Source organism: Pan troglodytes, chromosome 23 (genome assembly GCF_028858775.2).
Source record: "Pan troglodytes isolate AG18354 chromosome 23, NHGRI_mPanTro3-v2.0_pri, whole genome shotgun sequence".
Lineage (NCBI taxonomy): Eukaryota > Metazoa > Chordata > Mammalia > Primates > Hominidae > Pan > Pan troglodytes.
Window position 1 is genome coordinate 32,476,733 of NC_086016.1, and position 25,673 is coordinate 32,502,405.

The 25,673-nt window shown below is 50.5% G+C and overlaps 2 protein-coding genes across 15 annotated transcripts in view; one reads left to right on the forward strand and one right to left on the reverse strand.

The window, feature by feature from the left end:
- Nucleotides 1-10,662, reverse strand: part of SF3A1 (splicing factor 3a subunit 1) — a 22,783-nt gene extending 12,121 nt beyond the window's left edge. The window contains 3 exon segments of one of the 2 annotated variants that reach the window (NM_001280536.1): nucleotides 28-235; nucleotides 6,682-6,803; nucleotides 10,462-10,662. In NM_001280536.1, coding sequence (NP_001267465.1) covers nucleotides 28-235; nucleotides 6,682-6,803; nucleotides 10,462-10,524 — 393 coding nt within the window. In that variant the 5' untranslated portion in view covers nucleotides 10,525-10,662. 2 annotated transcript variants of the gene reach the window in all.
- Nucleotides 10,556-25,673, forward strand: part of CCDC157 (coiled-coil domain containing 157) — a 21,827-nt gene continuing 6,709 nt past the window's right edge. For 3 of the 13 annotated variants that reach the window (XM_054675817.2, XM_054675818.2, XM_016938957.4), the window contains exons 1-6: nucleotides 10,714-10,864; nucleotides 15,709-15,862; nucleotides 19,734-19,992; nucleotides 23,181-23,352; nucleotides 24,075-24,699; nucleotides 25,396-25,473. In XM_054675817.2, the coding sequence (XP_054531792.1) occupies nucleotides 19,745-19,992; nucleotides 23,181-23,352; nucleotides 24,075-24,699; nucleotides 25,396-25,473 (1,123 nt within the window). In that variant the 5' untranslated portion in view covers nucleotides 10,714-10,864; nucleotides 15,709-15,862; nucleotides 19,734-19,744. Of the gene's footprint in view, nucleotides 10,875-15,708; nucleotides 15,863-19,687; nucleotides 19,993-23,180; nucleotides 23,353-24,074; nucleotides 24,700-25,395; nucleotides 25,474-25,673 lie in introns of all 13 variants that reach the window. The other 10 variants (XR_010156103.1, XM_001140899.5, XM_016938954.4 and 7 more) reach the window with 8 other exon arrangements.

Consider the following 25,673-nt stretch of genomic DNA (forward strand, 5'->3'; position numbering starts at 1 on the left):
AAGTGAAGGGGGCACTGGGCTCCAAACCTTCTGGGGCAGCTGCTGCTGGGTGGTCTGCTGCTGCTGCTGCATGACCTTGGGGATGGCGGCGGACGGCTCCTGAGCCTTCCCTTCCTTGAACTCGCTGACCTTGTGGCGGTAGTAGGCATGGTAAGGGTCATTGGGGTTCAGAAAGTTGAACTTGGGGTTGTTGATCTCGTTCTGTCGGATCCTAGCTTCAAATTCAGGCCCGTTTCTGGAGGGAGAAAAAACAACAAGAATAAACACCACTCCCTTGTGCCTGCTGAGATCTAGAACACTGCCCATTGGAACGTCCTTCTTGCCACCACCCACTGCTCAAACCAGCCCAGCCCTCAGCAGACGTCCTCCTCTAGCCTCCTGGCATCGGCGATCAGTGCCATCTGCCTCATTCAGCTTGAACCAGGCCACCTCTGCCACAGGGTTTCCCTGAACCCAGTCATTCCTTAGCTCCTTTTCCAGTTCTGCCATTTCCAAAACCATCTAGGCTATCGCTCATTTCTTTTAATAAAATTTACTTTAAAAAAAATCTATTTAAGATGGAGAATACATATTACTACTTCAAATTAAAAAAAAAATCAGTATGCCTTTACCAACAAAAGGTAGTCAAAAGTGAACATAAGGAAAACAAAGTAATACTGTCAAAGTTTAGCTGGAAGTTTGCTGAGACTAATTCTCTTAGTTCAAAGGGGTAGCAAGTGCTGGAGAGGTGTAAAAGGTACATGAGCACCAAACCTAGACTTTGTCCTCTGAGTAACAAGAAAGACTGAAAGACATGAAAATTTAGTTGATTTGAGCCTGGGCAACAAGAAAAGACCCTAACTCTACAAAAAAATATAAAAATAAATTAGCTGGGCATGGTGATGTGTGCCTCTAGTCCCAGCTACTCAGGAGGCTGAGGTGGGAGGATCACTTGTGCCCAGGAGTCTGAGGCTGCAGTGGGCTAGAATCGTGTCACCATATTCCAGCCTGGAAAACAGAGCAAGACCCTGTCTTTAAGAAACAAAAACAAACAAAAAAAACAAATAGTTGGTTTAACGCCTTGTCCAAGTACTCCCTAAAACCACCCCAATTATACTGGTGAGGCCCACACAGGAAACATCCTCAGCAAGAACCCAGACTCGTACAGCTGTATAAGGCACCTTCAGATGACAGGGGTGTGGTAAGATCAGCAAGGAGGTCTCTAACCACTGTCTGTACCTGGGATGGTTCCCCAGATATGCCCCATGTCCCCAGCAAGCCTTCAAAACCTCAGGATAATGAAAAAATGTCCCTATAATGATGTTTAGGGAACCCTGATTTTTAAAATGTCCCAACAGTAATATTCAAAGTGCCACACTTATACACAACACCTGTGTCAGTCAGAAAGTACACGGACCTTAAAGACACAAGATATGAACACGTTCAAGTCTCAGGTTCACTGCTGACTCACTCTGACCCACAGCAAGTTACCAAACTACTCTTTGCTTCCATTTCCCCATGTGTAAAATGCAGCTAACACCAGTTTCCCTTTCTACCTTGAAACATTATTGAGGAGATGCCAAAGTGTTTTTGTTTTATAGACAGGGTCTCACTCTGTCACCCAGGCTGGAGTGCAGTGGTACAATCTCAGCTCACTGCAACCTCCACCTCCTGGGCTCAAGGGATCCTCCCACCTCAGCCTCCTGAGTAGCTGGGACTACAGGCATATACCACCATGCTCGGCTAATTTTTTTTTTACATTTTGTAGAGACGGGGTTTCACCATGTTGCTCAGGCTGGTCTCAAACTCCTGCGCTCAAGCGCCTTGGCCTCCCAAAGTGATAGGATTATAGGTGTGAGCCACTGAACCCAGCCCTCAAAGTCTTTTCAAATCGTACAGTGGCCTGCAAATGCAAGGGGCTAGGAGGGGTTGTTCCATAAACATTGTCTGTGGGGCCTTCCATTGCTCCTCTGGCGAGAACCTTGTACTTAGAACTGCCCCAAACACACCAAGGCATGGCCCCGGCATCTGGTGCCAGCTAGCCAGCTCCACTCTTCAGACTTTCATATCCCTGGCCTGTGAGTTTAAGAGGGGGTGGGAGCCCGGCACAGTGGCGCACACTTGTAGTCCCAGCTACTCAGGAGGCTGAGGCGAGAGGATCACTTGAGCCCAGAAGATCATACCCAAGCCTGGGCAACAAAATGAAATTTCACCTCTGAAAACAAAAATTTTTTAAATTTTTTTTAAGACAGACGGCAGGAGACAGGGTACAGGCAGTGCTGTGCCCCAGATCAACCACCAAAGCAATTATGTGCCACACTAGTGATCGACACCCAGGCTGGCTCCTCAGCAAGTCGTGGTCATACCCTGCCGTGTAACTAACACCATGAGGTCTCAATTTGACAGTATATTAGTCTAACTGGAACCTCATGCTTTGGAAAAAAAATTCTCCCTACTCCTTAAATAATGCAAACCACACATAAGAATGAAGGTGAATGCACACTTAAATCCTGCTAAACTAGGCCACTATACCCAGCAAATGCCTCGGGCAGACAAAGGGCTCCTGGAAAAAGGGGCCCTGGTTGTCTCCTGTACCACTGCCTAAGCCATAACTTTACCCCATCTGGGAACAATCTGAAAAATAAAACAATGAGAAGGCTTGGCATGTTCATTCCAAGCTATTCGGTTGCTTTAAATTAGCTTAACGTTAATTTTAGAATCATACTCTCCACCAGAAGGAATAGATTTCAACAGAAAAAGACATGATTCTGACTCAACCCAGCTGGTGGGACTTTTTAAGGGTAATTTCCACTTCAGTTTCTTGACAGGAACATGCAGGAAACGAAAAGGCCTAACCTAGTGAAAAAACTTTTGGAAAACCGCTCAGTTGTGCATTTCTACTGCATGCTCCATAAATACACGTGAACCCAGGAGAAGTGAAGCACAGAGTTCTGCATGCCTGCTTTAACTCGGATATTGGTCTCTTTGTTGCAATGTAAACGATAAGTTCACAGATTTTATTTATTTGTTTATTTACTTCTGAGGCGGAGTCTCGCTCCGTCACCCAGGTGGGAGTGCAGTGGCACAATCTTGGCTCACTGCAACCTCTGCCTCCCGGGTTCAAACGATTCTTCTGCCTCAGCCTCCCAAGTAGCTGGGACTACAGGCGCCCGCCACCACACCTGGCTAATTTTTTGTATTTTTAGTAGAGACGAGGTTTCACTATGTTGGCCAGGCTGGTCTTGAACTCCTGACCTCAGGTGATCTGCCCACCTCAGTTTCCCAAAGTGCTGGGATTACAGGTGTAAGCCACCACACTGGCTCACAGATTTTAGAAATGCCTACAAAAGCAATCACCATAGCTAAAAATCAATCTAGGGATGTGCATGGTTTTGGATTTTTTTCTTTCCTTTTTTTTTTTTTTTTTTTTTTTTTGAGATAGGGTCTTGCTCTATCGCCCCAGGCTGGAGTACGCTGGCATGATCATACCCTTGACCTCTCAGGCTCAAGTGATCCTCCCAAGTGCCTAGAAATACAGATATGCGCCACCATGCCCAGCTAATTTTTTTATTTTTTGTAGAGACAGGGGTCTCACTATATTGCCTACACTGGTCTCCAAGTCCTGGGTTCAAGCAATCCTCCCACCCTGGCCTCCCAAAGTGCTGGGATTACAGGCGTGAGCCACCTAACCTGGTCATATATATTTAAAGGGACCTTGGATATCCTCTTATTTCTTTAGCAGCAGAGGATGGCACAAAATTATTGGAAAGCTACTTGGCAAAATGTTTAAGAAATCTTTTAAGGATGCTCTTTTAGCCAATAATGAGCCACACAGAATTTTCTTCTAAGGAAACGATCTAAAAGGGAAAGAAAATGCTCAGAGATTTCCCCACAGCTTAATTTGCCAAAATGAAATGTTGGGAACAGGCCAGGTGCGGTGGTCACTGCCTGTAATCCCAGCCACTTTGTGGTGGCTGAGACATGAGGATCACTTGAGGCCAGGAGTTCAAGACCAACCTGGGCAACACAGAAAGACCCCATCTATACAAAAAAACTAAAAAAAAAAAAAAAAAAAAAAAAATTAGCTGGGTGTGGTGGCAGGCACCTGTAGTCCTAGCTACTCAGGAAGCTGAGGTGGGTGGATAACTTGAGCCCAGGAGTTCGAGGCTGCAGTGAGCTGTTATCATGCCACTGCACTCCTGCCTGCGTGTCAGAACGAGACTCTGTCTCTAAAAAAGAAACGCTGGAAACCTCCTCCTCTAAGGAAAATACAGAAATGGTGGCCAAGTCAAGGAAGGCCTTTCACCTCTACATGGTGCATCCCCTTAATAAAGGACCACAGGGCACTATGAAGACCATGGAGCAAAATGGAAAAATGCTTACAACACAGAGTGGAATATCTTTACTAGTATTACAAGGATCTAAAAAAAGGATTCCAAGGACAGAAGGAAACAGAAAAATGTGAAAACAGCTGGTAGACACTACTCTGGTAATGAGAATATGGTGATTCTTCACCCAACTCCCCTTTTCTGTATATTCTGTTTTTAAAATATCAGGGGAAAAGGGGAGGCATGAACACTGCTAAGAGCCATTAAACATTTATCTTAAACACAACACTGTCTAAATCTGACATGACCCAATCAACATCATCACAATGTTCAATCAAGCACAGAGAAGCTTTCAACCTAATACTCAAAGGTAATCAAAGCCCTTGAAATGTAATGAGATGAATCTGCAGAGCTGACATAGTGAAAGTCTAACCAAAGTAGGCTGGTGCCGTGGCTCACGCCTGTAATCCCAGCACTTTGGGAGGCCCAGGTCGGGGGATCATTAAGTCAAGAGATTGAGACCAGCCTGGCCAACACGGTGAAACCACGTCTCTACTAAAAATACAAAAATTACCTGGGCGTGGTGGCGCACACCTGTTGTCCCAGCTACTCGGGAGGCTGAGGCAGGAGAATCACTTGAACCCAGGAGGCAGAGGTTGCAGTGAGTTGAGACTGCACCACTGCACTCCAGCCTGGCAACAGAGTGAGACTCCATGTCATTTAAAAAAAAAAAAAAAAAGAAAGTCTAACCAAAGTAATCTTTATGTTTAATTTTATTAGGTTGGGAAAGGAAGGACCATCCGTTAAATGATGCATACTGACTGAGACACTGCCTCAGGGGAGTGACGTGGTCCCTGGAGAACACATGCTGATTGGGCCTGCTTCCACACATGAAGGAACTGTCCAGAAATCCAGACTGATTGTGAAATCTCATTTTTACATGTTTTGTTTTTTTTGAGACAGGGTCTCACTGTCACCCAGGCTAGAGTCCATGGCTCACTATAGCTTCAACCTTCTGGGCCCAACCGATCCTCTTGCCTCAGCCTCCTAAGTAGCTGGGATCACAGGCCCATGCCACCACAGCCAGATAACTTTTTATTTTTTGTAGACGAGGTCTCACTATGTTGCCCAGGCTAGTCTCAAATTCCTGAGTTCAAGTGATCTTCCCACCTTGGGCTCCCAAAGTGCTAGGATTACAAGCAAGAGCCACAGCACCTGACCTCCTCATTTTTAAATAGTAGCAACAAATTTGAGTTTCGAAAAAATTACTGTGAGGACAAACAAAACATCTGTAGGCTGGACATGGACTGAGGGCTGCCAAAGGAATACCTTAAATACCCTAGAGAATGTACTGACCTTTGGAGTCAAGGGGCCAGTAAAAAAATTCCATCTAAGGATGTGAGGGTAAGTACAGTGGGGAGAGACAGGGGGAACTCGGAGCAATTCCCATTCCATCTGAGGCGGCGGCTAGCACCTGCGTGGAACTGTGGGGAGAGACAGGAGGAACCCGGAGCAATTCCCATTCCATCTGAGGTGGCGGCTAGCACCGGCATGGAACTGTAGGAAGAGAGAGGATCTCTGACCAATGCCCATTCCATCTGAGAAGCCAGCTAGCACCTGCACAGGACTGTGGGGAGAGACAGGAGGAACTCGGAGCAATACCCATTCCATCTGAGGAGACGGCTAGCACCTGCATGGAACTGTGGGGAGAGAGAGGATCTCTGACCAATGCCCATTCCATCTGAGAAGCCAGCTAGCACCTGCACAGAACTGTGGGGAGAGACAGGAGGAACTCGGAACAATGCCCATTCTATCTGAGGTGGCGGCTAGCACCTGCATGGAACTGTGAGGAGAGACAGGAGGAACTCGGAGCAATGCCCATGCCATCTGAGGAGGTGACTAGCACCTGCGTGGAACTGAACTGCATGCAGCCCCATGACCTCACTCCCGCCTCACAACAACTCTGAGATGGCATTTTTTCCATTTTGCAGATGGGTCATTTGAGGCTCTTGGAATGTGGTCTTTGTACAATGAGAATAATAAACTCCCCTTTTTATCTTCCTCAGGCCAGCAGCTCAGGCACAGACACACACCATCTGTGATGAAGCAGCTTTCCAGGCATTTCCTCAGGCCAGTTTTGGAAGCAGAGGCTCCTGGTGACTGTGGGGCTAAGTGTGATTCTCACTTTGGCCACTGCTGTGCTGTGTCAGGGACACCAGTCCTACCTATTGCCTACCCCAGTGCCATGTTGTGGTTTTTTATGAACTAAAAGGCCCAAGCCAACAACGTCTCTTTAAAAACCCTTGTGCTGATTCAGTGCTGAAATCTCTTCATGCTGAAACCCACCTCTGACCCACCCAAGTAGCTCTGTTACCTGGCCACAAAGCTGGCAGTCTTGTCAACAATATTTCTGACCTCTGGAGGAGGGTAAATAATCCCCACAACTGGCTTAGAAGGTGCAGAATCCTCCTTTGAAGATGCTTCTTCTTCTGTGGGCTGTGCAAACAGGAAAAGAAATAAGGTTTTAAAGTCCTTGGTTCAGAGCAGGTTCTCCACTGTAAAACTCCTCTAGGATATCATTCAGAGTAGACTTTCATTCACAGACTTCCCTCAGGTTAGAACCCTCTACTTCAGAAAAGCAGTTCTCTTAAGTTCACTGCACCTGCAGGGGCTGCTCCTGGGGACCCAGGGAGAAGAGCAGCTTCCCTGGCTCCTCTCTAGCTGGACTATCTCAGTGAGACCAGGAATCTGCATTTTTACTATGGTATGAGACCACCACTTCTCCTGTTGTCCTTCCCAGTTTCTCCCCAACCTCCCCTTTTCCCTAGTTTATAAGACAGGAGAAAAGGGAGAAAGCAAAAAGTTGGAAAGAAACAGAAGTAAGATAAATAGCTAGACGACCTTGGTGCCACCACCTGGCCCTGGTGGTTAAAATAATAATAATATTAACCCCTGACCAAAACTACCGGTGTTATCTGTAAATTCCAGACATTGTATGAGAAAGCACTGTAAAACTTTTTGTTCTGTTAGCTGATGTATGTAGCCCCCAGTCACGTTCCTCACGCTTACTTGATCTATTATGACTCTTTCACATAGACCTTTAGAGTTGTAAGCCCTTTAAAGGGCTAGGAATTTCTTTTTTGGGGAGCTCGGCTCTTAAGACACGAGTCTGCTGACGCTCCCGGACGAATAAAAAACCTCTTCCTTCTTTAATCCGGTGTCTGAGGAGTTTTGTCTGCGACTCGTCCTGCTACATTACCAAATGCCCAGGTGATTCAGATGCAGGGACTCCGACTACATTCTGAGAAACCATGTTCCAGAATCCAGGCCATGTCTGTAACCCTGCACCCAGCAACGGGCTTGGCATGGAATTTTTAATGATTGTTTGCTGAATAAAGAAATGGGAAACTATCTGCTGACAAATTCTTCTGCCCTGAATGCCCTCTCTGCCGCTACTCCACTGTCTTAACCAACATTCAATGCTCAAGTGTTTTGTGAAATTCCACTGGAAGGCTCAGCACTAACGATCCCATAAGTACCAATATTTTTTCACCAGCAGCTTCTTCCCCTTAGTAAACAAAGGGTCAAGTCTCTTATCTTAGAGAAACGAAGTTTCTCCTCTGCCTTCATGTTCCTTTCTGCCACTGCCTTCTCCCACACCTTCCTCTGGCAGTTAAACATCCCGAGTTATCTTCAGTCTTGCTGGTCCCACTTCCCTGCCTCCCATCTGGTCCCCATTCATTTTAAGTGCTCTTGACAAAGTCAAAAACAACTGCCCACAGCCATTATCTGGGCGTGAATGGTGACCACTCCTTCACAAAACTCTCAACTCCTAGGCCCCATTCTTGCCTGTCTTCCCATCTTGCTCACCATTCCATTCAAGTTTCCTTCCTGACCCGTTTCACCTCCTGCACTGTGAAGCTGGAGATCCCCACTCCCGCCGCCCAATTCTGTTCTTGGTTCTCTTCTCAGCTTTTGGTGTCCTCCACTTCCGCCTCTAGACTAAACAATCTGGCCCAAACTGATGTCCCAGAACACTCTTGTGTACTAAACAGCTTCAGGTCCAGCTAACTACTGGGCACTTTCATCTCTAACCTCTTTCCTCAGGAATAGCTACCCAGTCACCCATGCCAGAAAGTTGGGGGCTCCTCTCTCTTCCTCAGCTTCCACACTCGATGATAATAACGTTTATCAAGTTGGGCACAATGGCTTGCACCTATAATCCCGGTGACTCAGGAGGCTGAGGTAGGAAGATTGCTTGAGCCCAAGAATTCAAGGCTGCAGTAAGCTATGACTGCACCACTGCATTCCAGCCTGGGTGACAGAACGACACCTGGTCTCTTAAAAAACACTTTTATCAAGCTATGAGTAGATCCCAGGTATTTTTCCCAAGCACTTTAAATATATTAACTCTTATAACCTTTAGAAGAAGCCTATAAGATTAAGTACTCTTTTTTTTTTTTTTTTTGAGACAGTCTCTTGCTGTCGCCCAGGCTGGAGTGCAGTGGCATGATCTTGGCTCACTGCAACCTCTGCTTCCCAGGTTCAAGCAATTCTCTCCCGAATAGTGGGGATTACAAACATGCACCACCACACCTGGCTAATTTTTTATTTTTAGTAGAGACAGTTTTGCTATGTTGGCCAGGCTGGTCTCAAACTCCTGACCTCAAGTGATCTGTCTGCCTCGGCCTCCCAAACTGCTGGAATTACAGGCGTGAGCCACTGGACCCAGCCAAGAACTCTTAATATCTCCACATTACAGATGACAAAACTGAGAGATGGAGAGCTTAATGTCCAACTGGCAGAACCAGGATTCTAACACACCACTCTGGCTGGAGAGCCTGCCTACCCCCTCTGCCCTAATCTCGGCCAGGCCTTCAGCCTCTTTGGAATAGCGTGACTGGCCTCCCCTCATAGTGATTCTCCACACGTCTGCCTACCCGAATTTCTGAAACACAAATGTCACTATTTGGCTTAAAACACTCCCTTTTCTTCCTACTGTCTACAAGGAAAAGTTCAAATCCTAAGTAAGAATCGCATTTCCTGCCACTACGCTCCTAAGTCTATGCTTCAACACTTGTTCATTTACTCTTGATCAGAGACACCGTTTGATTCTTACCTCGGTGTCTTTGCGCATATTATCTGGCTATTACCTTATTTTCCCCCAATGCCTGGGAAAATGCCAGGGACACACGGGCACTTAAATATTTGTGGAAAAGGCATGGCTTCTTCAGTCATGTCCCCCCCCCGCCCCCCCTTATTCTGAACCCAAAGCAATGATTAGCGTATGTGTTCAATAAATATTTGCTGGATGAATAAAGGATGCTATTTCCCTTCCCTAGTCACCTACCTGGCAAACTCCTATTCCTTCTTCTAAAAGAAATTTACCTCTCACTCTTGTGGGCTTCCCTACCTTAATATCCCTTCTAGCCCAGCAAACAATGTTCATTAGATTTGTACCTGAAACTTCTATCACAGGGCATATCACACCATACTACAATGGTTTGTGCACATTCGAGATTGGAGAGCTTTATTAAGGGCGGGCTGGCACTGTATCATCGATGGCCATTGGGACAATAAACATTTGGTGAGCATTCTCGTATGTCTGTCTTCTCGTTAGCCTGTGAGCTCCCTAGGCAGGGACTATGCCCCATTCATTCCGGTAATGTGGGAGCCTGGCACGGTGTCTGGCTTGGGGCAGACACCGAAATAGATGCTGAGAATTAACATCCAAAGATGTACCGTGCAGGCTGGGAAATTAGCCATTACTGGGGAAAGGCTGTGGCCGGCGGCCCCAACTGCCACATAAGATCAGAGGATGGGCTGGATCAGGGCCTCTCACACTTATAAATCAATCACCTTAGGATTTTGTTCAAATGTAGATTCCTATTTAAAAGATCTACGGCGGAGACTCCACATTTCTAAGAAGCTCCCGGCTCGTGCCGACGGGGCTGCTCCGCGGACCACTTAGAGAACCCCGTTCAGGGTGGCTCATTTCGCTACCAGAACACCACCATAGCGCGGGAAGCGCGCAGCCTCTTGGGACTTGCAGTCCCTCCAAGCCCTTCATAGCGGCCGGCCGCTTATTCCTGTGCGAGTAAGGAGCGCCCAGGCCAACCCTCCGGCTGCAGGCTGAGGGGCGGGGGAGAGGTACCTGTTTGGGCTCCGTGGGCACGGGCGGCGGCGGGGGCACCGCCTGCACGGGTCCGGCCGGCATGACTGCGACGCTCAGGGCTGCCAGTCCGCCTCGGTGTCGGTGAGCGGTGCCGCCTCAAGACAGCCTCCCCGCTCGGACAGTACGACGAGCTCGCAAGATGGCGGCGGCCGAGCGAATTGCGGCCGCGAAGGTACGACTGGCGCACTTCCGGGACCGTCCCCTCGCCGTGACGCGCTTCCCGCCCCTCCCCGCGGGCACCGCGGCGTCCGACGCCGTTGCCAAGGCAGCGGCCTGAGCTCCCGGCTAGGGCTTTTCGGGGATCCCGGTAGCCGCAGGCGCGCCGGGGGCAGTTTCGGGAGCCGACCAGACACGAAGGCTGAAGCCGCGACGCCGAAGACAGGTGAGATGTTGTACGTCACCCGCCGGACCCCCGCCGCACTCACCTCGCGGCTCCTTTACTCCACAGGCCAGTACCTCGCTCCCTTCGACCCCGCCTTCCAAGAGCCCAGCTCCCTCCCATTGGTCTCTCATTTAGGAGAGCCCCTGTCCCCTCAGGCTCACCGCCTCGGAGCCCCACTTCCCTACTCCCTTAGTCCCCCCTTTCATTTCAGACCCACATCCTCCAAGCCCCGCTTCCAAATCCTACGCCCTTAATTCCCTTTTCCCACGGACCTGCCTTTTCTTGCTTCCATCCTCTGCCTTCCGTAGTCCCGCCCTCAAGCCCCACTGGGGGCCTCCCTCTCAAATCAAGGCTGCTGCTTTCTTTGTCTTTCTTTTTTCTTTTTTTCTGAGACAAGGTCTTGCTCTGTCACCCAGGCTGGAGTGCAGTGGCGCTATCTTGGCTCTCTGCAACCTCCGCCTCCCGAGTTCAAGCGATTCTCCTGCCTCAGCCTCCCGAGTGGCTGGGACTACAGGCGCCCACCACACCCGGCTAATTTTTTTTTTTTTTTTTTTTTTGGCATTTTTAGTAGAGACGGGGTTTCACCATGTTGGCCAGGCTGGTCTGGAACTCCTGACCTCAAATGATCCGCCCGCCTCGGCTTCCCAAAGTGTTAGGGTTACAGGCGTGAGCCACCGCGCCCGGCCAGTTTTTAAATTTTTTTTTTTGTAGGGACGTGGGAGGACGTCTCCCTATGTTGCCCAGGCTGGTCTCAAACTCCTGGGGTCAAGCGATCCTCCCGCCTTGGCCTTCCAAAGTGCTGGGATTACACGCATGAGCCATCACGCAGGGCTGCTGCTTTAGGCTTCACCCCTCACTCTCACAGGTGCGGCCCTGCAAGCTATGCGGCTCGCTCCCCAGAGGCCTACCTCGAATCCCGCCGGCTTCTCTCCCTCTCCTGCGATTCCCCCCCTCTCCTTCCTCCTCTCCTCAACTCTGGAAACAGGGGAGCTGGCTCCGAACCTGTTCCTGGACTTCAGTTTCCTCACCTGTGAAATGAGGGAGTGATAGGAAAGGTTGCTCTCTCAAGTCTTCCCCCTCCCCCACACACATCGTAGCTGTGTGTCATGGTTGTTATTAATGTAGAATAATGATAGCTGGGATGTATTGGTCATTTACTATGAGCCGGATACTGTGCCCAACACTTCATGTGTTACGTCATTTATTCCTTATAGCAACCTATTTACAAATGAGGACAGTGAAGTTTGGAGTTGGTAGAGTGGGAATGCAAGTTCAAGCCAGTCTTATTCCTCTACTAGTGCAGTTAGTTATTTTGCCCTCAGTCCCTTCAGTATCCCCAGGGATCCAGGCAATTAACAATCTCATGTTTGAGACTGACATCTGCCACATAGCTGGTTTTAGAGTTTCCCGTGTTTTCATGGTGGTGGCTTTGAATCTCACCAGGCATCCTGGCTGGGAAGTAGGCATCATCTTTACCGAGTAGGGTTAGGGTACTAGTTCTGAGAGAGAGAAGGCGCTTGAATGTTAAACGGAAATGCAGGAAAGGCTCCTGCTCTTCTCTGGGAGTCAAAAGTCCACCTTGAGCCCCAGGAAATTGAGGAGAGGCAGAGATAGCTGCTGCTCCTCCCTAAGGGCTCAATTAGTGCTGTCACCTATGTGGTCATGGGTACAGTGCCAGGCTGGCAGCTTCAGACTGAGAGTTCCACTCAAGACCCAGGAATTGCAGAAAGAGCTCACGTCAAGTGCTTCTTCACTTGACACACACGTAAAGTACTTCTTAAACCATGCTTGTATCTGCATGACTTCAATTTTCAGAAGAAACAACATAAGGTCATCTTGGATTTTCCTGACACTTGGGCATTTGCTGCTGCTTATCTGAACCAGGATCTACTGGGAGTTGATATCCAGGATGGCCCCATGTGGCAGCTATAGTTATTTGAAGGTGAACAGATCAGTGTTTCCTGGTGCCTTCACAAGCAAGCTTATGAATTCCAGATGCTTTGCCACCTGAATACACTTTCTCCCAGGTTGGGGGCTTCTTGATTTCTTTATTTCTTTCATGCCCATTCCAGGAAGGAAACCCAGAATACTTCCGTGTGTTATTTTGCCTTTGTTTCTGCCTCCCTCCTTGGAGACATAAAATCTCTTGGGCAGCAATAGTTCATTGGCAGTTGCCAAGACAACAGGAGTGTAGGATGTGGGCATGTGTGTTGTGAGTATCATGGGGCAGACACGTATCCCTTGGGTGATATCCCATGGGTGAAACTGGCACACACAAGCTTACCCCTTGCGGAGACCCTCAGATATCACTGGTAGTTCCTGGAGGACAGGGCTCCTTGTGCCCTGCTGTGTTCCTGGTCTTGACGTAGTGCCTGGTATGGAACAGATACTCAGTCCTCATTTGCTGAATGCACACACAGCATCCAACCCTCTGCACTGTCCAATACAGTAGCTACCAGCCAACACAGATTTTGAACATTTGAAATGGTTTCTGGTCCAAATGGCCATGTGTTGTCAAACAGGCATTAGATTTTGAGACTTAATACCATAAAAATGTTAAAAATCTCCTTAATAATTTTATATTGATATGTTGAAATAATAATGTTTTGGGTATATTGGGTTAAATAAAATATGCTGTTAAAATTAAAGTTAATTGACCTTTATTTTTACTCTTTTTAATGTGTAGGGGAGAAAAAGTAATATATTTTCCTCACTCATTGCAAGTTTAATAAAAGATTAAGGTGTCTCACGCCTATAATCCCAGCACTTTGAGAGGACAAGACGAAAAGATTGCTTGAGGCCAAGAGGCCAGGACCAGCCTGGGCAACATAGCAAGTCTCTGTCTTTACAAAAAACAAAAAAATTAGCCAGGTGCGGTGGCACCCACCTGTAGTCCTACCTACTCAGGAGGCTGAGAGGGAGGATCACTTGAGCCCAGGAGTTAAAGGTTACAATGAGCTATGACAGCACCACTGCACTGCAGCCTGAGCAACAGAGTGAGACCCTGTCTCTAAAAAATAAATAAATGAAATAAAATTTTAAAAACAGATTAACAAGAGAAAAGCATACAAATTTAATACAAGTTTACCTGCCGGGCACGGTGGCTCACGCCTGTAATCCCAGCACTTTGGGAGGCCGAGGCGGGCAGATCACAAGGTCAGGAGATTGAGACCATCCTGGCTAACATGGTGAAACCCCATCTCTACTAAAAAATACAAAAAAATTAGCTGGGTGTTGTGGCGGGCACCTGTAGTCCCAGCTACTCTGGAGGCTGAGGCAGGAGAATGGCGTGAACCCAGGAGGCAGAGCTTGCAGTGAGCCGAGATCACGCCACTGCCCTCCAGCCTGAGCGACAGAGCGAGACTCCGTCTCAAAAAAAAAAAAAAGTTTTCCCTGACATGGAAACCTTCAGAAATGAAAACCCAAAGAAACAAGGAGATCTGTGTTTTTATGGTCAGTGTGCAGAATTATGATTGGTGGACCCAAAGGTATGATCTGGCGGGGCGCGATAGTTCACGCCTGTAATCCCAGCACTTTGGAAGACCAAGGAGGGTGGATCACCTGAGGTCAGGAGTTGGAGACCAGCCTGACCAATATGGTGAAACCCTGCCTCTGCTACTAAATACAAAAATTGGCCGGGCGCGGTGGCTCACACCTATAATTCCAGCACTTTGGGAGGCTGAGGTAGGCGGATCATGAGGTCAGGAGTTTGAGACTAGCCTGACCAACATAGTGAAACCCCATCTCTAATAAAAAATACAAAAATTCTCTGGGCATGGTGGCACGTGCCTGTAGTCCCACCTACTCAGGAGGCTGAGGCAGGAGAATCACTTGAACCCAGGAAGTAGAGGTTGTAGTGAGCCAAGATCGCACCACTGCACTCCAGGCTGTGCAACAGAGCGAGACTCTGTTTCAAAAAAATAATAAATACAATTAAAAATTTTAAAAATAATAAAAATACAAAAATTAGCTGGGCGTGGTGGCGTGCACCTGTAGTCCCAGCTACTCAGGAGGCTGAGACAGGAGAATTGCTTGAACCCAGGAGGCGGAGGTTGTGGTGAGCTGAGATTGTGCCACTGTACTCCAGCCTGGGTGACAGAGCAAGACTCTGTCTCAAAAAAAAAAAAAAAAAAAAAAAAAAAGGTATGATCTAGTAGTAATACATGAGGGAGGGCGTGGATTTAATAAGGCCTGTTTGCTCAGATTCTTCTTGGTGTCCCTATGTGACATTGCTTCCCATCTGGGTATAGGGCAGGACACCTGTCACATGAGGGTCTTCAGGGGAGGAGGGGAGAGGTCACAGACTGACCTTCCTGGCGGCCTGCTTCAGAGAAGAAGGATGAGGGGAAGATGAGGGTGGCCTTCCTGCTTCTGCAGTTTTTTGCATTTCTAAGGTGCCATATTTTGGGGTAGCATTTCCTGTACCCCATCTGTGGCTAGTAGAAAAACCTAAAATCGTGTGTGTGGCTTATAGTATATTTCTTTTGGACACTGCTGCTCTAGAAGTAGCATGGCCTGAGGACAGAGCAGAGATGGTGGACTCAGAATCTCAACTTCCTGAGTGACGTCGGGCAAGCTCCCTAACTTTTCAGAGCCTCAGTTTCCTCCTCTGTAGAAATGAGGCAGATTCAGGGAAGTGGCACACAGTAGGTTCTTCAGTCGAAGCCAGCACTATTGAAGAGTACCCTCTGCTCAGGCTGAAGGCAGGCAGCCCACCTGCCCCTTCTCTCCCCTCCTTCCTCCAGTCTGGAACCCCTTCTCCTTCCTGGACAGCCTTCTACCCTGCTCCCAGGAAGCCCTGCCTGACTGTGCTTTCACTCACTGTCACTGTCATCCCCTCCCAGGGTCTGAAGAGCTACTCAGAGCCAACCCTGCACTGGAGACAGGAAGCCGGGCACCTGGATGAGCCTCTGACCCAGAGCCCTGGAGCCCACAGGCTCGTCTGAGAACTAGACACACTCAGTCACTCCAGCTCCACGGGCAGGCACCTGCACAGAGGTAAGGGGAAAGCCCCATCTTCTGGGAGGGTGAAGAGTCCACCCCTCCCCTGGGTGCCTCTGAGCTTCCCAGCACCTGTGGGCACAGGCTGGCCCTTAGTCCTCTCAGCCCAGGTGACCAGGTCATACCACACGCTCACAGGGAGACAGGCTGCCAACCACAAATAACTTCTCAAATAATGATTCCATTCTGGCGGTGGTGTATGCTGGGAAGAAAAAGAACAGGATGCTCTGAGAATGTGTGACAGGGAACCTCGCCCGGCCTGGGGCCCTGGGGAGCTTTCCTGAAGAGGGGATGTTTGGCGGGGGGCCTGAGGGAGGTGTCTTATCTAGAAGAAGTGTGGGGAAGGGCGCATTCTGGGTGGGGAGACACTGAAGCTGGGGCAGGCCACACAGGGCAGGAGCCCCAGGAAGCGGTCCAGTCTTGGTGCTGTAGAAAGAGAGGAAAAGGCTCCAAGCAGGGGTGGGTTGCCTTATTAAACAATCACTCTGGTTGCCATGTACAACCAGGATGGACCAGGTGGTACAGGGCAGAAGGGAAGTGGCTCACCCCTCAGGGAGGCTCTGGCAGTGTCTGGGGAGATGATGGGGTAGGAGCAGTGTTGATGGAGAGAAATGCTGGGTTCCCAGTGTGGTCTCGATGTAGGATTGGCAGCATTGGGTCCTGGGACATGGGGGTAGAGGAAAGAGGGAACTCAGGAAATGCCTAGTCGAGGGCTAAGCCAGGTGCACTCAGTGGGGTGCCGTTTTCTGAGATGAGGGAGGTTGGTGGGGAGGATAGGTTTGGGAGAACAATTTTTCAGCCAGCCCTGGACTTGCTGGAGGCAGAAGGGGCCATGGCCTAAATGCTGCCCAAGCAGCCCCTGCTTCAGGGAGGAGCTGGTGCAAGGAGGTACTTCCTGCTACTGAGAAATTCACCAAGGACAAGGGGCCCCTGCTGGCAGGTGGGGAGGAGCTGGAGCTCAGCATCCGCATAGCTGCCTGACTCCCAGCAGAATGCTGGCTCTGAAACCAGCTGCCAACTCACACCCCAGCCCTGCTGGAGGGTGATAAGTCACAGGAGGGACCAGGGCAGTGTCTCGCTTCTCCACCTTCTGAGTCAGGATCATAGACTGTTCATCCAGATCACCACCTTCAGATGTCCACAGGCGGCAGAAGATGGACCAGAAGCATTCTGTGTGGGCCGCAGGGGAACTGGGGAAGAACGGGAGCCAGGCCCCAGCACAAGACAAGGATGGGCTTTGCTGTGGTTACTGCTAATAATATTATTAATAATAATAATAGTTAATATTGCTTAAGAACATTTACTGGTGCCTTGTATTGGACCAAGCACCTTACTCATGACTCCTTTAATGCCTTCACAACAACCTGGCCTGCTTGGAGACAATGTCCCCATCTTACAGCTGGGCCTCAGTGACTTGCCTGAGGCCAGGAAGGGGCAGGGCTGGGATTCTCTGTATAAAAACGTAATGGCAGTCCTAGTGTTCAATAGATCAGTAGGGTGACTAGTTTATAGTGATCTATTGTACATTTCAAAATAGCTAGAAGAAAATAAATGGAATGTTTCTCTTTTTTTTTTTTTTTTTTAAGACAGAGTCTCACTCTGTCACCCAGGCTGGAGTGCAATGGCGCGATCTTGGCTCACTGCAACCTCCACCTCCGGGATCAAGCAGTTCTCCTGTCTCAGCCTCCCAAGTATCTGGGATTATAGGCATCCGCCATCATGTCCGGCTAATTTTTGTATTTTTGTAGAGATGGGGTTTCACCATGTTGGCCAGGCTTGAACTCCTGACCTCAGGTGATCCGCCCGCCTCGGCCTCCCAAAGTGTTGGGATTACAGGCGTGAGCCATTGCGCCTGGCCTCAAAGGTTTCTTAGCATAAAAAAAAAGGCCAGGTGTGGTGGTTCTCACCTGTAATCCCAGCACTTTGAGAGGCCAAGCCTTTCAGAGAGGACTGCTTGAACCCAGAAGTTTGAGACCAGCCTGGGCAACACAGTGAGATCCCGTCTTTACAAAAAATTTTTTAAATTGCCAGCTCAAGATGTTACCCCCCCCAAAATAATAAATAATTAGCTAGGTGTAGTGGCACATGCCTGTAGTCCTAGCTACTTGGGAGGCTGAGGCAGGAGGATCACTTTAAGTCCAGGAGGTTGAAGCTACAGTGAGCTGTGAGGGTGCCACTGCACTCCAGCCTGGGTGACAGAGACCATGTCTCAAAAAACAAGACAAAAAAAGTAAAAAAGAAAAGACAAATTTAAGGTGATGGATATTCTAAGTACACTGATTTGATCTTTACAAATTATATGAATGTATTAAATAATCCTGAAACTATGTACCCTGAAACTATGGACATCTATTATGCATCAGTAAAAACAAAAATTGTTTTAAAAATATATATAATGGGGCTGGGTGCGGTGGCTCACGCCTGTAATCCCAGCACTTTTGGAGGCCAAGGCGGATGGATCACTTGAGGTCAGAAGACCATCCTGGCCAACATGGAGAAACTCTATCTCTACTAAAACTGCAAAAATTAGCCAGGCGTGGTGGCGGGCACCTGTAATCCCAGCTACTCGGGAGGCTGAGGCAGGAGAATTGCTTGAACCCAGGAAGCGGAGGCTGAGGTGGAGGCTGCAGTGAGCTGAGATCACGCCACTGTACTCCAGCCTGAGCAACAGAGCTAGACACCATCTCAAAAAAAAAAAAAAAAACCCAAAAAAACATATATATAATGGCTTCTCTGTCACCAGCGTGGTGACAATAGGTCTCAATGCAAGTTTTCATGTTTTCCTCTCTTGCACTTTAGAAGTCAAGTGCATTTTAAATTTTCTTTGCGATTCTTTTTCTTTTCTCCATTCAATCACTGAGTCATTATTTGCCAGTGAGCATCTACAATGGGCCAGGTCCCTGGCTGGCCGCACTGGGGATACCACAGGGACTAAGGTGGCTCAGAGAGAAGGCCGTTCCAGCAGAGAGCAATCACAGCTGAGATGGTGGAAGCCCAGAGGGATTATCTAAGCCAGCATGGAGGGTACTCAGGGAAGCCTTCTTGGAGGAGGTAATATCCAGGAACCCTGGAGGATGAGAGGAGTTAGCCAGGTGATGGGAATTGGACAGGGGAGCATGATTCAGACAGAGGGGACAGATGGGCGAGGATTTAGAAACAAGTGCCTGGTGTGCATGAGCTGCAACTCGTAGCTGATGGTGGTAGGAGGGGAGACTGTGGGGTGGAGGGGAGACTATGGGGTAGAGGGGAGGGGACTGGAGAGAGGTGGGGTGAGGGATGTGTCTGGAGGTGGCTTTTCTTCCACAGGCCACAGGGAGTACCGAGGCACTGTGGCCAGCATGACATGGTCCAATAGAGTTTCGTCCAAATCTCTGGAGCCGAAGTTGTTCAGATTGGAGAGGGCAGGCCTGTGACCCAGCTAGAACCTGCTGCAGTGGTCTAGGCAGGATATGACAGTGGCCTGGTGTGGCCCAACTCTCCCCATCACGCTGTAGCTATAACTCTCAGTTGTGTGTGCCCTGTTCAAGGGTTCACTTTGGGAGGAAAGGATGGTAGGCATGTTCTTGTTCATAGCTGTATCCACCCAGCCTTGAGCAGGGGACCCAACATACACAAGCCCTCAGGAAGGACTTATGGAGTGATGGACTCTGCAGTATGTGCTTGGGGTAGGGGAACTGAGAGGCTGGTGAGGCCACCCAGAACCGGGTCCAAAAGGCCTTGTCACCTGGGGCTGGGAAACAGACTTCTCCCCAGGGTCTGGGGTGAACTTCTGGCCTAGCAGCTCCTGGGCAGATGAGGGTTTCAGGGAGTTTCCTCCTGCAGCAGCCACGTGGCTCTGGCTGGCAGGGCTCTTCTCTGCTCACCCCAGGATCTGTGAGGATGGCGCACCTGCTGGGCAGCCAGGCCTGCATGGAGAGCCTGCGCACAGACCTCACCGACCTGCAGGGTGCCATCGTAGACGTCTTCTCCCGCGCCGGGCCTGTGCGCTTCCCCTCCTGGAAGTTCCCTGACCGCATGGCCTGTGACCTCGACATGGTGGCCCTGCTGGAGCACTATGACCATGTTCCGGGTGACCCCGAGTTCACGCAGCTGTCCCATGCCGTGCTGCTGGAGCTGGTCATCGACAGGTGAGGGCCTTGACCAAGCCTGGTCATCTCAGGATGCCGGCACCTGCCCCTGAAACCAGTGGCAGCTACGGAAGCCCCTCCAGAGGCAGGGGTGATGTTGGAACAACAGTCACCATTGAGTACCTGTCGGGGCCACATCAGCTCAGGACTTTCAGAGTGGTCTTACCTTTTATCATGTGTCTTGTGTTGTGTGCTGTGCTATCCTGTGTTAGGCTCTCCTAGCCTGTCCACCTTAGGCAGTTGATTTCCATTCCATCGGTCTCTGTGGCACCACAGCTGTGACCACGGTCTCTCAGCCTCTCCCAGCTGCCTCCTCAGGGTTTCTGTGTTGGGGACCCCATAGTTGCTTCTCAGAGTTTCCATTCTGGGCTCTCTTTCCTGTTGTCCTGTGGGTTGTGCTGTTCCCTCTGCATATCACAAGGCCGGACACGGGATGTGTTTTTCCAAATCCTGACCCGCTGGGAAGAGCCTTGCTGATTCTCCTGCAGCCTCATCACTTCTAAGCTATCATTAAAGTTAACATGGTTGGCCGGGCATGGTGGCTCACGCCTGTAATCTCATCACTTTGGGAGGCCAAGGCGGGTGCATCACTTGAGGTCAGGAGTTCAAGACCAGCCTGGCCAACATAGTGAAACCCTGTCTCTACTAAAAATACAAAAATTAGCTTGGTGTGGTGGTGCATGCCTGTAATTCCAGCTACTCAGGAGGCTGAGGCATGAGAATCACTTGAATCTGGGAGGCAGAGGTTGCAGTGATCAAGATCACACCAATGCACTCCAGCTTCGGTAATGGAGTAAGACTTTCTCAAAAAAAAAAAAAAGTGAAAATAAAAATAAAGTTAACATGGTGTGCTTGGCACGGTGGCTGACACTTGTAATCCCAGCATTTTGGGAGGTTAATGGGAGGATCATCTGAGAGTTCAAGACCAGCCTGGGCAACATAAGGAAACCCCATCTGTACAAAAATATTTTAAAAATTAGCTGGGTGTGTTGGTGCATGCCTTTTTTTTTTTTCCTTCGGAGTTTTGCTCTTCTTGGAGTGCAGTGGTGTGATCTCAGCTCACTGCAACCTCCACCTCCTGGGTTCAAGAGATTCTCCTGCTTCAGCCTCCAAAGTAGCTGGGATTACAGGTGCCTGCTGTCACGCCTGGCTAGTTTTTTTGGATTTTTAGTGGAGACGGGGTTTCACCATGTTGACCAGGGCTGGTCTCAAACTCCTGACCTCAGGTGATCCATCTGCCTCGGCCTCCCAAAGTGCTGGGATTACAGGCGTGAGCTACTGCACCCGGCTGGTGCGTGCCTATTGTCCCATCTACTTAGGAGGCCGTGGTGGGAGGATTGTTTGAGCCCTGGAGGTCGAGGCTACAGTGAGCCATGATCATGCCACTGCACTCCAGCCTGGGCAACAGAGCAAGCCCCTGTCTCAAAGAAAGAAAAAGCAAAGCTAACATGGTCACCAGCCTTTCACATTCTGGGGACTGTATCCCAGGGTTCTAGCGCTCAAATACCTTAAAAATGGTCAGGTGCATTGGCTCACGTCTGTAATCCCAGCACTTTGGGAGGCTGAGGTGGGCGGATCACCTGAGGTCAGTAGTTCGAGACTAGCCTGGCCAACGAACAGGGTGAAACCCCGTCTCTACTAAAAATACAAAAATTAGCCGGGCGTGGTGGTGCCTGCCTGTAGTCCCAGCTACTCTGGAGGCTGAGGCAGGAGAATTGCTTGAACCTAAGAAGCAGAGGTTGCAATGAGCTGAGATCGTGCCATTGCACTCCAGCCTGGCGACAGAGTGAGACTCTGTCTCAAAACAAACAAACAAACAAACAAAAAACAACCTTAAAGCCGTGACGGCCAGACAGGTAGCAAAGAATGTGAGAGGGACTCCAGTGGTTTCAGGATGACCTGCCTAGGGACAGAGAAGCCAGGGTTACCACTCTGAGGGCTGGAGGAGCCCTTGGTACAAAAGCACCATCTGTAACCTCTGAGCAGCTGAACGTGTATGAGCACAGAACACACCTTCCTTTCTCCGTGACTTTATGCATTACACTGTCCCTCTGCTAGGAGTGTCCTGCCCATCCATCATGGCCTGGTTTACCCAGCCGCTTCTCTGTGAAGCTGTCTCTGACATGCCCTCTGCCCTACCTGACCCTCTGCCTACCTCTGGCTGAGTTAGAGTGGTGTAGCATTGAGCTGCTCAGTTCGTGGCAAGGGTGGGATCACGGCTAAGGCTGCAGACAGCACCACAGTCTCCCGCTGCGAGGGTCGGTTGGTCTGAGCAGACGGATTGCTCTGCCAAAGCCATGCTCTGTCCTCTTTTCAGATGCTTTCCCATTCCCCGATGTTGCTTGGCACCATGGCAAGTGCTGTTGTCCCTGTTTGCAGAGGAGGACACCTTGGCCAGAGAGGGGCGGGGCCTGGAGGCAGTTGGCACCTCCGCCCCCAGGCCCTCTCTGCCCAAGGCCCTACAGGTTTTGGAATGACCCTCCTGCATCTGCAAAAAGCTAAGTTCACTCATCTTCCTGGTATGTGTTGTAAACACAATACTTCTTTAAAACAGCTTGGTTCCCATGCAAATGCAAACTTAGCTTTTTATTATAATACTCCTTTTTCTTACAATTCATGCCTGACTATAGTTTTAAACTTGGAGGTTAGGACAGAGACCTAGCTGTCTTGACACAGGTCTCCACTGTCACAGAAGCAGCTCACCCTGCAGAAGCCCCTGAGTAGCCTCAGGAGACTGTGCACACTCCCTGCTCTGCCCTATCAATGTGTGTCTGTGGGCAAGCTCTTCCCCTCTCTGGGTCTCAGCTCTGTCATCTACCAGGTGGAGGCTCTGGGCCACTGGATATAAGGCAGCCGTTCACCCAGAACTTTTCAAGGACTCAGGATACAACTGAGGCAAGGCCAGGCCTGGCTTCACAGAGCTCTCTGGTCCAGTGGAGAAGAGCCAGGCAGAAGTGCCACCCAGGAGACACAGAAGAGGCTCCCAAGCTGAGGCTGTGGCCAGGGAGGGCTTCCCGGAGGAAGTAGCCCCTGGGTTAGGTTTGAAGCTGGCCCAGCAGAGCATATTCTGAGACTCTCCAAGCTCTTGATGCCTGGGCCAGTTCCCCAGAGCCAGAGCTGCGGTTGTATGGTCTGAGGGTATGTTAGCACCAGCCTGGGCCCCAGCAACCTAGCATCTCTGCCCGCAGGCTCCTGCTGCTGCTTCAAAGCTGTATGAGCTACTTGGAGAACCTTGGCTCAGAGCAGATGATGCCCCCTGCACAGGCTGCGGGGCCCTGCATGTCCGTGGGGCTCACGGTGCGGCGCTTCTGGGACAGCCTGCTGAGGCTGGGCACGCTCCACCAGCAGCCACTCCCCCAGGTGGGTCCCAGCCTCTGTCTCAGGTGGGTCAGCCTCAGCCTCTATCTCCCCACTGTGGTGGCCTTCACACCTCACCCCAGCTCTGGCTTCCTAGCCTACCACTATGTGCACCACAGCCTTTACTGGCTCCCACCGCCCTCCCAATCAAGCCCCACACAGTGTGGCGGTTAAGAACGCAGGCCTTGGGGATCATGCCTTGCTCCCTGGCTCTGACATCCCTGTGGGACTTTGGAAAAATCTTGCCTACTTTGAACCTCAGTTTCTTCATCTGTACAACGGAGGTCATGTGACCCCTGTTTGTTATGGGCTATCCCGTAATCCACACAACCACCCACTGGGGAAGAACCACTGTTCCCATGATGGGAAGGAAACTAAAACTGAGAGTGGTTATGGTGACACAAGAGCAGGCAGGTCCAGTAAGCAAGAGCCCAGTAACCAGCAGCTGTGACCGTCACCATCACCTTCCCAACACCATGCATACAATCACATCAAGCCTGGAGCTTGGGGTGCGGGCCGCAGAGAGGAGACCTGGCTGTAGTAAGCTGAGTCAGAGTAACAGAGGGAGAAAGTTCTCTCTTATTCACATCGGTGTCAGAGAACATTTGAGGGTCTGAGTGTCAGGCAAGGCTGTCACACTGTCACAGAACATCCCCCAGGGAACCAGTCACCTCCCTCTCTACTCTCTCCCTCACCTGCTTTCCCTTGTCTTTTTCTGAACACAGAAAGGGGCAAACCAAAGGGAGATTCCCACCTCCAAGCCCACCACCAAGGGCGAGCCAGCCAGGAGCCCTGAATATCTGACTGCCAAGTTCATCAAGCCCTCCTCCCCAGTGCTAGGCTTGCCCCAGACCTGCCAAGAGCCAGAGAGCATCCCTGTCAGAGCCTCCCTGCAGTTCCCAGCCACGACCTCCAAGAACACCAGGAGTGTCCACTCCCAGACCATTGAGACGGCCCTGGTGCCCTGTGACGCATGCGCCAGCGTCCAGGGAAGCCTGCGGAAGGTGGGCAAGGTGGTCATCAGCCTGTGTCAGAGCCAGAACCTGCCCTCGTCCTTAGGCCAGTTCCAGCAACTGGTGCAGGACAGCATGGGGCTCAGGCCACTGCCGGCTGCCACCGTGGGCCGCTGGGCAGCAGAGCAGAGGAAAGACCTGACGCGCCTCAGTAAGCATGTGGAGGCCCTCAGGGCCCAGCTGGAGGAGGCCGAAGGGCAGAAGGATGGCCTGAGGAAGCAGGCGGGCAAGCTGGAGCAGGCGCTGAAACAGGAGCAGGGGGCACGGCAGCAACAGGCGGAGGAGGATGAGCAGTGCCTGTCTGAGTGGGAGCACGACAAACAGCAGCTGCTCACAGGTCTGTGCCCCAGAGGCCAGACGCCTGGTGCCCAGGGGCTCTGCCACAGCCTTTGCATGGATGTTTGTGAGACAGGGCTTCCAGGGCAAGTGGTTTGTGTGGAAGAACCCAGGCTGGGACACAGGCAAGAGGCAGGGAAGGGAGGGCAGCAAGGAAGGGGGTGTTCATCCGGTGGTGACACTGTGATCTCAGTCCCACTGGGGCCACCAGGAGCTGGGCTAGGACGCTTGCCCAGACTCGTCCATCGGTCAGTGAGGGAACCGAGGTATGTATCCACTTGCACTGTCAGTCATTGAGGGCTACTTCCAGAGAGTTATTCCCCTGGCACTTCCAGCCAAGCAGAGCAGCCTCTCTGGTTTTGGCAAAAGCCATTAGAGACAAAGTTCCTGGCACCAGAAGTTGGCCAGTGCCCACTGATGGGAGGCCTGAGGGATTTGCCCTTTCTGAGCCTCACAGTTGCCTCCATGGACGACACCAAGGCCCAGAGAGGTGTAGACACATGGCAGCCAGCCCATGAGAAGCAGGGTGGGTAAGGGCCCAGCCGCTTCCACCAGCCTCCCTAGAGCTGCTCCCATGGCCGCAGGCGGCCCCTCTGCAGGCGATGGGCTGCCTCCACTCCACGGGGCACACTGGGCATGAAGGCCGCCGGCCAGGTCCATGGGACCCTCTGAAGGGCCTCTCTCTTTGCTGCCATAGAAACAAGTGACCTAAAGACAAAGATGGCCACCCTGGAGAGAGAACTGAAACAGCAGCGGGAGTCCACGCAGGCTGTGGGTAAGGAGCCCCGTCATAGGCCCCCATGCCACATCTCAAGCCAGGGGTGTGGCTGGATGAGCATCGTCCATCTCTGTACCCTGAGCATCCAGGGCAAAGTTGAAGGGAACCAGCCACAGGAGGGTGGGCCTGACCAACCACACTATTGGCGATGACCAAACTGGGTTGCCACCTCCTACCGAGAAAGCGCCTTCTATTTT